Source organism: Camelina sativa, chromosome 11 (genome assembly GCF_030686135.1).
Source record: "Camelina sativa cultivar CO46 ecotype springtype chromosome 11, ASM3068613v1".
Taxonomy (NCBI): domain Eukaryota; kingdom Viridiplantae; phylum Streptophyta; class Magnoliopsida; order Brassicales; family Brassicaceae; genus Camelina; species Camelina sativa.
The window spans coordinates 46,340,389-46,352,749 of record NC_141890.1 but is presented as its reverse complement, the minus strand read 5'-3'; the positions used below and the strand labels follow the sequence as shown (position 1 = coordinate 46,352,749).

Here is a 12,361-nt window from a genome sequence, read left to right as displayed (position 1 = left end):
CATCACCTAAAAAACAAAGAAAATTAAACACTTTATCTTCTTCTTCAAGTGTATAGAATCATTGTGTTCTCAAAATTTCCGACCTTGATTAGAGTGAAACAAAACGAAGAAAAGGGTCAACACAAATGATATCTCTTACAGAAGAAGGTAGCAACAAGATCCTTGTGGCGATCTCGTTGGACCGTGACGAGAGCCAAAATGTTCTGTCTTGGGCCATCAATGTTCTTGCTAAACCGAGTGACACCATTGTTGCTCTTCATCTTCTTGGTTAATCTATAAACCTAGATTTCTCTGTTTTATTGTATTTTCTCTATGGCAGTTGATCATTTGACTAATTGAGAAACTATAATTGTTGCTGCATGCAGCTGGTGAAGAGCCGAGAAAGTTGCCGATGAAAAAGAAGAAGAGAACTCAGATTCGGCGTGCCAAATCTCATGTTATCTCCATGCTTGCGGAGTTTGCTTACACTTGCTGCCACAACCAGGTACTATACTTTCTTAGAAAAATTGACGCAAGCCTATTTTAAACCGGAATAAACCGGAAATTGTAGAGCTTCTTCAATTAGATACCGACGCCACACGCACGAATTCTCTATTCTGTATGCGCCGAAGCAGAGGAAAACCTATGTATATAACACACACAAAACTAACATATACTTATTTCCTAATTACGAATTCGCCCCATATTAATACCGTTATAATAAATTGGTAATAAATTCCTGAAAAGTTACAATAATCACATTGACTAGGTGAATTTGGAAGCCAAGGTAGGGTTTAGCTCAAACATCGGAAGAGGACTCGTAGATGAAGTCAAGTCTATTTCTGCGCACTATCTTGTCCTATCCCGACCAACCCCTCACGAATTCAGGTATAAACCGGAAATTACCCGATCCGGTTTACAAAATCCATAATCGAATTCCTAACCCATGTAATAAAAAAACTCGTTTGTGTTTTCCAATCATTTTAGGATATGGAATGACATCACAAGATATGTTTCCGACTTTGCTCCATCAAGTTGCTCTGTTGTTTTAGTCGGAAATCAAAGAAAACCGCATAAAGACTGTTACTCCGAATCTGCGGTTTCTCGAGGTTAGCGAGATCATATTTAATACTCCATAAGTTTGGTTCTAATATTTGGTTAACGGGATTCAACAAAGACTAACAAATATGTCTTTTTTTCGTAGACATTAAGAGGGAGAAGTATTCACCACGCAGTGTACTAAACGCTTTATCAAGAGATTCGCTTAGCTCATCCGGCGATGATGCTTCAAGTTTCAACGGTTCAATGGTCTCTTCTAGTTTCACTTCGCCTTCAGAGAAACCAAAACATAAGCCAATGTCACCCTACAGATTTATATCTTCTCTTATCATGAAGTCTCCTCTGAGAAAATGGAGAGGAAGCGAGACTAAGAACAACCCTAAACCTCAACCTCTAATGCAATGCTTCACTTATAACGAGATCTCTAAAGCCACAAATAATTTTCATGAAGGTGAATATTAAATTTTTTTGTATTAACCCAAGACGCCAATATTGAATAGTTTAATCTAAGTTTTAAAGTTAAATTGCAGAGAACATAGTAGGCATAGGAGGGTACTCTGAAGTGTACAGAGGAGATTTATGGGATGGAAGAAGAATAGCAGTGAAGAGATTAACAAAGGAGAGTGGTGACATGAACAAGGAGAAAGAGTTTCTTACAGAACTCGGCATCATCAGTCATGTATCTCATCCCAACACTGCTCTTCTCTTAGGTTGTTGTGTTGAGAGAGGTCTCTATCTTGTCTTCAGGTTCTCCGAGAATGGAACCTTGTACTCTGCATTGCACGGTAAATTAACTTCAGATTACTTTCTCAAAACACTATTTAGTTTCCAAACATTGGATCAGTTTTGTAATTTATACTGCCAAAAAAATCAAAACAGAGAAGGAAAGCGGATCCCTAGATTGGCCTATACGGTACAAAATAGCGGTTGGAGTTGCTCGAGGGCTTCATTATCTTCACAAACGCTGCAACCACCGGATCATTCACCGCGATATCAAATCTTCCAATGTCTTACTTGGACCTGATTACGAACCGCAGGTGAGCTAGCTTTCTTGTCATGAAAAGGAGTTCAGTTCCGGTCTATAAAATTTGATTTGATTTTTCATGGTGCAGATAACCGATTTTGGATTGGCGAGATGGTTGCCTAACAAATGGACTCACCATGCGGTTATACCGGTTGAAGGAACGTTCGGTTATCTAGCACCAGAGTCCTTAATGCAAGGAACCGTAGACGAGAAAACCGACATCTACGCGTTTGGCACTCTCCTTCTTGAGATCATAACCGGACGAAGACCGGTTAATCCCTCTCAGAAGCACATTCTCTTATGGGTATAATAAATTCTAGTCATACCTACTTGTGTGCCTTTTTAGACACGACATAGAGCCCTCTAGTTCACTTAGAGGTTTCCTCGTTGAGTTTTTTAGATTCTTCTATAAGTCCTAAAATTGATCGTTAATGAGCAGGCGAAGCCGGCGTTGGAGAAAGGTAACACAAGAGACTTGGTTGATCCAAAATTGCAAGATAAGTACGATGATCAACAGATGAATAGGCTTGTCCTTACAGCTTCGCATTGTGTTCAACAATCGCCGATACTACGACCAACCATGACTCAGGTTGGTTAAATGTTCGATCGATGATAATAATCATAAAAATTAAAACAATGATGTCCGATAACCGAATTCGAGTGGATGATTGATTTTGTTTTGTGTAACTAAAGGTATTGGAGTTGCTAACAAATGGGAACGAGGCTGAGATTGCAAAGAGCTGGAGAATGCCTAAGGATATGACTAATGACGATGATGATGATGATGAATGGGATGAGTATTCTATGATTTTCGGATACGATGTTCCGTTGGATTCTTCCTTTTGATATTTTTGTTTATATCTAATATATATCTACTGATTACTTTTATTTAGATTTTTTTTTTCTTTTTTTCATTCTTTCGTATCTTATGAGTTATGAGATCTTTAACGTTTTCATCCATTATGTATCAAATTCACAACTAATAGAAATAAGTTACTCAATAGTTTAACCAAATTAAAGACCGTTTGAGTTTCTTTTTCCGTTTAAAGAGACAAAGTACATGATTTTTATACGAGACACAAAACTAAAGCATATATAATTATATACTATTTCTCCAACAGTCATGGTTCCAAGTTTTACTAATTAAGAGTACTTAATAAAATCAATTAACCGAGTTAGCTAAAACGAATTTCGACATCTTTCTTCTAGATTAAGTAAAAAAATCATTGTATCCCATGTTATGCGTGTGTGTGTTGTGTGTATATAGATAGAATAAAATGCATGACTTTGTCGTAATCGTATAATTCATAGAAAAAAAGCAGTAGAACTTTAATCCAATAAGAAAAGAAAGCAATAGTATGGATGAATCAAAATGGTGACAGTTTTTGGTAGAATTTGTAATAACATATAATTCAACCCAAAAGAAAGAAAATAAGAAAGCAATAGTATGGATCTAAATGGTGACAGTTTTGTCGTGGGAAATTCATAATATCATATTAAATAAAGGAAAAATCAATACATCAATTGAGAGTTGAGACTTAACTCAAATATTTTAGCGTTGAAGCTCAAAAAACCAAAGAATGTTGACTCTGTTATTAAGTAAACTTAAGCCATGGTTTTGTATGTTAATTCTTGTAGTTAAGAGTATTTTTGTTATGTTTTGCAGTGATATTAATCTATCTAGTGGAAGATAGATAGTTGGAACTGTTAAGATATGGATTAAGGGTGCAGAAGTGGACCACGGTGAACAGCCCTTGGGCCGGCGATGCACGTGGTTAGGGTGTAGTCGGACCCTCCACTTGTCTCTTGTTCGACTCCAGTCTATGTCGGACCCACTTTGGGCCACGCAGGTCCCTCTTTCATGGAGCCATTAAATAAATAATCATTTCTTCTTCTTTCTTCCCAATTTATTGGTTCAACTGTTAACAAGTTTTTTTCCCTTTAAATGTGACACTGTGCCTCTCTGTTACCTCTTTTTGTGGGAGTGTACACGATTTAAAGGTTGCTTTGTTTGACAAAAGAAAAAAAGGGTTTCCAAAAACTCACGAGTCCATGACGATAAAGTTATGAAGTATATAAGCATTTCGCCATAGAGAGTTTTGTGTCACTAATCACCGGTACTATTTTTTTTATTATTTTTTTTCTGGTCACAGCATTACAAGTTTATATCCAAGGTTTAATTTGTAACGTTCTTAAAAGATGATGAAAATACTACTACGTGTTTATTATGTAGGTATCATATCACCCCCTCTACTAATATTTTTCATGCGGTGTTTTTCTCTTACTTGTCTCGATTTTAGTATAACGTCCAATGGAATATATAGATTCACACACGAATTATACGCGTTATTATGCAAACTTGTAAATGTATTCATAAAAGAAAATTTAAATAAAGAAAGACTAAATTAAAAATCATTTATTAAAAAAGAGACTACTCCTTAATCATATGATAAGTACATAATAGACAATGAGTTTGGTTGAATTTACCAAACAAGCTTAATCCAATGTTAATTAGGGGAAATCGACCACACTAATCGAATTCATTCGTGACACTCAACATCGAACTTTTTTTTTCTTTGTTTAAATAAATCAAACTTTAGTTCTATGTATTGTCAAAACTTTGCTTTAATGCGCTATTATTAACGTTATTATGATTGTATATATGTGGCCCCAAAGCACTCGTAGCCACTATTTGCAAATCTCAAGCTTACCTTACAACAAAATATCCTGCCTAATCTGCCCCTTGCATCAAGGTGTCCGAACCCACTTGGACGGTAGAAGTCTCACTCAACTAAAATATCGCAATCCAAAGTATTGATCATGCGTAATGGGTTATATTTTTTTTTTTGGGGTATCAATGTGAAGTGTATGTGTAAAACAATTTGATATACATTCCATAAAAAGTTGCTAGGTCCTTAAAAATTAAATGATTACAAAGCTCGCATGAAATTGGAAGAGAGTGCATGAGTTTAGAAGAATTATGTATATACTCCGCAAATTCATATGTTTTTTTAACATACTTTTATTATAACATACGTATACAAGTATTAGCCTAGTAACCTAAACTGTTTAATAAGTTGATGCTTCAACAAAAAATAAACTGAAAACGTTTATTGATGTTGTTTTCGTACTATGATATAAATAATTAATTATAGATCAATTTGTTCAAAAAAAATATATATACTAGATCAAGATAAATTATGTAAACATCTTTAATGAAGAAAACAAATACTCCGGCTCTTACTTTTTTTAGCCTCCTTAAATGAATCTTAATTAGGTCCGAGATTGTTGCCTAAATGGCTATTGGCATGTTATTTATTAGACTCAATATTCTTAATGAAATTTATAATACGAAGATAGTGATCATACCAATAAAATCACCGTCACTAACGACAAATATATCACAGTTTCAAATTGACTTTGACCTTTATCTGACAATAATAATCACGTTCTTACATAAAGGTGAGAGAGATCCGAGATAAAGATTAAAAAGATTGGCTGTACAGAAACCCAAAAGGCAAAGTTTAATGAAGTCTCGGACAAAACCCATTAATTGCAATCTTTCCTTCTTTTCCTCTGATCGATCCCCGTAAAAAGCAACTGTTTTCACTTACTCTTGCGAAAGTTCCAGATATTATTGGATCAAGAACTACCTTCACGAATCAATAACTTTTCAGTACTACAACAAGGTATGTTCGAAAAAAAATATATGATATATAAAACCTACTGATCACTTTATTTGTAAAACCAAACGGTTCGTCGTTACAAGCTATATTTTGAAAGAAGATATTAAAAAAAAATCACATTTCTCATCCCTTACAAGTGCTTCTCGTGCATGGGAGACAAAAATACATGAATTATTTAATCAAAGATAATTATTTTTGTTTTATGAAAACACTTGTGCAAGTTGTTGTACTGTGACCTAAAAATCTCCCATAATTATCTACATTAAATATCGTAGTTTGTGTTTTTGTGCCACGAAAACAATAAACAAGCCAAACTCCACCTAATCTCTTTCAAGATATTTTAGCGACAAGACAACATCAGCCAATCGAAATTATAATTACCAAATTATATGTTTTTTTATAACATTTCTAAAGAAAAAAAATAAGCATACATTATATATATCAAAGAAAAAAGAAAAAAAAAAGTTACAGCCTTATAGTGGCAGTGAGAGAGCGTGTAAAAAAGAGTAAACGGGTAAAAGAAGATAAGATTGTTTGTCTACGGTAAGACTCACTATACTTATTATACATCTCCCAGTAAATCGAACGGTGGAAGATGAGAGAGTTTTGATGTTGATTATTTTATCCACCGTAGACTTTTTTGAATCAGAACGTTGGTACGACGCCGTACTGTGCGGCAGCTGAAGCATAAACATGACTGAGGAAAACGTCGTCGTTCTCAGTCTCTGTTCTTTTAGCAAACCTGCCTTTGATCCTTGGTCGTGACTCTGCATAAGCTTTCCTCGAAGCGTAACGAATCGTCTTCTCAAATTTCCTGTTCTTTCTCTTCTCTCTGTACCTCAAAACCCTAGCTTCCCTATCCATAGAGCTCGTCTGATCACCACCAGTAGTCGTCGCCGCCGTCGAGGTAGTGATCGTGCTTCGGTTAAACGGGATAGAGATCTCAGAAACAGAGTTGTTGTTGGTGTTTCCGTCAGGGAATACACCGTATTCGAGTGAAGAAGTCGAAAGCAGAGAGCTTTGATCAGCAGGAACTACACCGTAGCTCAATGATTGAGTTGGGTAAGTGAAAGAAGAGAGCTTTGATCTGCAGAAGTCTATATCGAAGCAATGATCATTGTTGTTAGTTAACGGAAGCGGCTCTGTTTTGGTCTGTACCGGAACAAGACTATCTCCTCCGGACGGTTGATGTTGATGCTGATGACTCAACGAGTTCGGGAACTCGAAATCAATGAGACGGTCGAAGTCAGAAAACATAAAGTCGGAGCTTTTCATGTTTTCAGTTCCGATTTCGATCTTAGCCGGTTCGTTGAAGTAGTTAGGGAGCAGCCACGGACATAAACCGAGATCATCGTTCATAACCGGAACAGAGTCGGTTAAATCGACGGTGGCTGAAGAGCCGAGGATGCCAAAAGTGGAAGAAGCAGAGACTTTTGCGACGGCTGAGTCGAAGAAAGACTCTACGGGGACACGCTCGTGACGGCTAGCGAGTGGGTTAGCTGAGTGGATATCGGAATCACAGGTGACGCAGAGAGCTGCGGCGTCGGCTTTGCAAGTGACGGAGGCGGGAGCTTGTTCGCAGACTTCGCAAACCCACACGCGCTCGTGGCGGGTGAAGGAGTGGATTCTCGTGTCGCATGTTATGCATAGGAAAGCTGTGTCAACTCGGCAGAACACGGCGGCGGTTACTGATTTACAAGCGTCACAGGAACGCGCCGCCGCGCCCCAACCGCCGGAGATTGATTTGATGCTCTCTAAGACGAATCCCATTAACTAACTCTTTTTTCTTCTTCTTCTTCTTCTTCTTGAATTCACAAAACTCTCTCTCTCTCTTTCTTCTCTCCTTGGGAAAAACTAAAAGCTTGAGAATGTGTGAGAGAGTTGGGTATTTGATTTGCTTAAGATGATCTGTCATGCCCAGTCGGACAGAGAAGACTCAGTTTGTTTTATCGAATTATTATGTGACACGTGGATATATTACGTCCACACAAAATAAAATCGAGTTACGGTATGGGTTTGTTTTTATTTACTTATTAATAATTGTTTTTTTTTTTTTTTTATTCGTGAATGGAGATATATATATATATATATATATATATGGTTACGTAGAAAATAAAATTAGGCTGACAAGAAACCAGCTAAATATATAAATTAATTAGGCTGGAGTCTGAGTATCGTATAATTTGTTTATTTTTATGTCGGAGAATCTTTATTTTAAAACTTTTTTTTTTTAATTAACCCTTAAATTGTGTGAAATTTATCTATTTTGTTATGGATTAGTAATTTTTTGTTAAGAGTAGATGAAAAGAAACAAAAAAATTTGTCTGATAGTGTTTTCAAAATTATATGTTAAAAAATAAGTATAAACGTAAACCTTAAAAACATAAAAACTTAATTAGTTGCATGTTACAAATGTATCGGATAAATGTAATAAGTTATTAACATATATGTATACTTTTTATTTTCCAGCCAATATGAATACTTTATCATACTAAAAATTATAATTCCGTAGTTGTAGACTTTTTTTTTTTTCTTTTTTGGCTGTAGACTTTATTATTAGTTGTATGTATCGTATTCGGGATGGGCCCTTTTGCGTGAGGGATATTCATAGATTTTTAAATAATATTAGAGAAAAAAGGACAGGATGGTCGGCATGATTTAGCAATATTTATCTATATAGTTCGGCATGTAAGCAAATTTGATACTTCTTTCTATTTACAGACACTTTGACTTCGAGAAATCACAACCTTAATATTTCGTTTTACGGTTTTAGTAATGAAGATTCGGTAATATATTGTCATTTATCAATTAAGCAAGGCACATTTTCTAGTGAGTTTTAAAATAACGTGTTCGAGATTCAATTCTCGTAAGTCGTAAGAGATATCTAATATTTTTAAAATATCTTATACAATAATTTGTTTCGTTTTTTTTTTATTTCCCAAAAAAATCTATATATACATTTTTAAGTACATTTTGGTTTTTACTCTTTTATTTGTATTTATTTACAAAGTTAACCCCTAAATAAATTTCTAAAAATAGCATTACTTCAGATTTTGTTTCCTAAATATTTTACATTCCATTGCAACTAAAAAAAATTACAGCAAAATCAATATGAAAACAGAAACTATGATATATTTAACCACATCTTCTATTATATTTTGAAAATATTATATCTCTTGATCCTTTGCAAACAAAGAAAACAACAATTTGATTCCTATTTGTTTTCTAAAATCTGTGAGCTTTGATTCTTAATATAAGAAGAATTTCGATTCAAATTTATTTAAATATTATAATTAATATTTATATATATAAATCTAATAAAATTTTAAAATATTACGAATATGTAAAATTAAAAAGTTTAAAATACTATATAATATGGTTATATAGTAAATGAGTGATAAAAAAAACATGTTGGAATTAATAAAATATCATTAAATTTGTACTAACACAGATTAAATCCTCATTTTATTATTTGTAAACACTATTAATATTAAAATACTTGACATAAAAAATTAAGTTGATTTAACTAAGATTGTGTAAAACAATTAAATCATTAAAAAAAATGTGACTTAATTATAGCATATAAATGACTTATTATGTATTTAAATCTCTTATTTTTGTTATAATACTTAAAAATCAAAATAGAATTTCAAACACTAAACAAAATAAACTATATATAACAAACAAATGATCATGAAATATATTATGGGTTAAAAATTTAATATAAACATTTAGCCGCACAAACGGTCGTGAAATTTAGTTATTTCTCTATTTGCAAAACATCCAATATTTAAATAACAAATACAATATAAAATATAAATAATAATAAAAATTATATGTACGCGGTGTACTGCGGATTAAAATCTAGTATGTACTGAAAATAGAAATCATAATATTGTTAAAATGATACTTAATTTGATGATAACTTTTATAATGTTTCTTTAATGATATGTGTTATTCTAAATTAACGGTCGAATTACAAAAGGAAGATGAAAGTAAACGCAACCGTTGGTACTTTGAGAAAGTAAATACTGAATAGGAATAAGTGACACATGATCAGCATTCCAGCATCCTATCCTTATCTATATCCGGATTGACAAAGCTGCTAGAGCGCCGGACGAGATACAATAAACTTAATGCCATATATTTGTTTTTATACGACAGTTCTGTCTATATTCAGGCAATGATATCTATCTTTATAGCATATCTTCCGTTCCGACATGAGATCCACGCGAGAAAGGTTTGCTGTTTTGGGCACTACATGCACAGTATACACTGTACATTACTCTATTTGACCCAATCTCAAGAATCCTCAATTTTTAGATCTTACTGGTGGAATAAAGTTACTGTATATAAAAATTTGAGTGTTATTACATGATTATATAATTACGTGATTTAGAAATGCGAACCTCATCTTGGCATCAGAACCATTAACATCGAATAGATTAATTTATTGTCCCTAAACCCTTGATTCAAACGTCATATTGTGTGTCAACTCATGCAGAAAACGTCATGCTTTGCGTCAGCCATATATAGAATCATTAATCAACGTTAATTTGTAAGAGTGTGAATGGTTGCAGCGGTTGGGGCGGGCGGATAAATCCATATGTGGATCAAATCGTTTTTTATTTACCATTTATCATGTGTAGTCTGCAGTGGCGCGGTCTACAGAAAACAGAAACAAAACCGCATCGGACCAACTGCGGACCGTTTTTCTTTACAAATAGAGTTGGACCACTGCGGTTTATTGTCTACACTTAAAATAGGGCGGTCTGGTCCGCAGACGAATTTATCCGCCCCAACCACAGTTATCATACAGACCCTAAATATTTTCTGTTTCGATAAACCGTTGAGTTTAGACTATATATATCTATATATATCCCTAAATTTTATGATGTTTTTAACTAGTAATAAATAGTTATTTGCAAAACATACAAATACAATATATATATAATAGAGATTTATAAAATCGTTATATGGGTAAAGTTTAAATCCGGATGGTGCATGTGAGGCGTTAACATAAAATATATCCCCTATATATTAATAGAGAAGCACTTTTGAAAAAATGCTGATATGTCGTCGCCAGAGAGCTCGAAGCACATTTTTGCAAATAAACCCTATTAATTAATCCTAATTGCATCTATACCATTACAAATTTAAATAAAAATTAATTATATAAATTAAACTATTTGTAGTCATTTAATTTTTGAAACTATATTATACTTCTTTAAAACAAAAAAAAATTAATTTCTTTCAAAACAAAAAATTAATTTCTTTTAAAAATTCATAATTATTCATGTTTTATTAAAATAAATTTCATACAAATTTTTTCACCGCGTTAAAATTATTATTTACTTTCAAATATTTCACGGGTGAAACATATTTTTATAGAAAATAAACGTAAATTTGAATAAAACAAAAAAGAATTATTTATATATTTTATTTCACACAAACATATATCGAATCATAAATAATAATTTTATTTGAATTGATTTATCCGCACTGTGCGGGTTGTTACCTAGTTTGCTTTTTTAAAATAAAAAAGATATTTACTTGAGTTATAGTAATATAAAAACACAAGTTTAATTGACAAAACTAAAATATTCTTTGGAACTAGTAAGTAATACTAACCACTAACGTGTTGTAAATATAAATCAAAAATGTTTTCTAAACATCCATGATAATTCCATTTTCAAAATGTATAAAATAAACGCAGTGTATATCCCAAAGGAAAAATGATGCCCTGTTTCTCTAGAATAATTAATTGAATGTACGTAAGTCTTAACAAATTAGTATCAGTTTCAAGCGATATGACCATATGATGAGCATGCCACGTGATATGAGAAAGTGAACTGCCAAAATGGATCGACGAACAAGAACACGTATATAGATGTCTTTTCTAATCTTTTTTTTTTTTTTTTACGCCCATTTTGCTATGAATGATTTGTTAGTTTCGAACTTTTGACTAACGTGGTCCGGCCAAAATAAATTTTATCCGCGCGCGGTCCATACGCTCAATTATTATAAAAAGTAAAAGCGAATTCTATACAATGGATGTAAAAACAAAAAAGGATCAAAGACATTTTGTGTAGGAACATTTTGAATGCAATTTTCAATTGCGCATTAAATAACATCTTTCATATGTCTTTACGTGTATATATATGTCATGTCTTGACTCTTGACAAATACTATTCAATATTTTGATTATCCTACAATTGTAGGTGACCAACGACAACAAGGCTACAAGCTTAACATCTCCTAAAATATACGGTGACCTACAACTACAAGGCTATAAGCTTAATAGCTCCTAAAATCATATATACTGTATAACATAATTCAAAAATATTATCGTGGCATTGGTTCACAAAACGTAGTTAATTTACACTTATCATCTAGTTTTTTTGTTAAGCCACGACCGAAATGCAGACAGCCAGACACTGTACATTGAACGTTGAGCTAATCATTCACATCACGATCGGTCCATTGTTTAAGACTTTAACTTGCTATTATGAGATTGAACGAAGCAATAATTCTAAAAGGCAGTACTTTCCCTCAAAGGAAAGTGAAGTTATCTGATCTTTGCTAGTCTAGCAAATATCCAATACGTGTACGC

The 12,361-nt window shown here is 33.3% G+C and overlaps 2 protein-coding genes across 3 annotated transcripts; one reads left to right on the top strand and one right to left on the bottom strand.

Moving 5' to 3' along the window:
- Positions 1-3,076, top strand: LOC104726327 (putative receptor-like serine/threonine-protein kinase At5g57670). The gene is made up of 10 exons (XM_010445166.2): positions 1-267; positions 366-484; positions 749-867; positions 967-1,088; positions 1,184-1,489; positions 1,569-1,823; positions 1,918-2,075; positions 2,151-2,366; positions 2,502-2,651; positions 2,756-3,076. The coding sequence occupies exons 1-10, from the start codon at positions 126-128 to the stop codon at positions 2,906-2,908; spliced, it is 1,740 nt and encodes a 579-aa protein (XP_010443468.2). The 5' UTR covers positions 1-125; the 3' UTR covers positions 2,909-3,076.
- Positions 3,077-6,105: 3,029 nt separating this feature from the next.
- On the bottom strand, positions 6,106-7,802 carry LOC104726326 (zinc finger protein CONSTANS-LIKE 5-like). Of its 2 annotated transcripts, XM_087471046.1 has the most exons (2): positions 7,487-7,670; positions 6,106-7,432 (listed from the first exon to the last, which is right to left on the bottom strand). In XM_087471046.1, the coding sequence occupies exons 1-2, from the start codon at positions 7,516-7,518 to the stop codon at positions 6,394-6,396; spliced, it is 1,071 nt and encodes a 356-aa protein (XP_087327172.1). In that variant the 5' UTR covers positions 7,519-7,670; the 3' UTR covers positions 6,106-6,393. The 2 variants fall into 2 exon arrangements, with proteins under 2 accessions (XP_087327172.1, XP_010443467.2); XM_010445165.3 differs by having other exon boundaries at positions 6,106-7,802.
- Between the last annotated feature and the right edge of the window lie 4,559 nt (positions 7,803-12,361).

Coding starts and splice junctions, on each gene's coding strand:
- LOC104726327 (XM_010445166.2), top strand. CDS start 126: ATGATATCTCTTACAGAAGAAGGTAGCAACAAGATCCTTGTGGCGATC. Junction 268..365: donor TGTTGCTCTTCATCTTCTTG/GTTAATCTATAA, acceptor TGCTGCATGCAG/CTGGTGAAGAGCCGAGAAAG. Junction 2,367..2,501: donor AGAAGCACATTCTCTTATGG/GTATAATAAATT, acceptor GTTAATGAGCAG/GCGAAGCCGGCGTTGGAGAA.
- LOC104726326 (XM_010445165.3), bottom strand. CDS start 7,518: ATGGGATTCGTCTTAGAGAGCATCAAATCAATCTCCGGCGGTTGGGGC.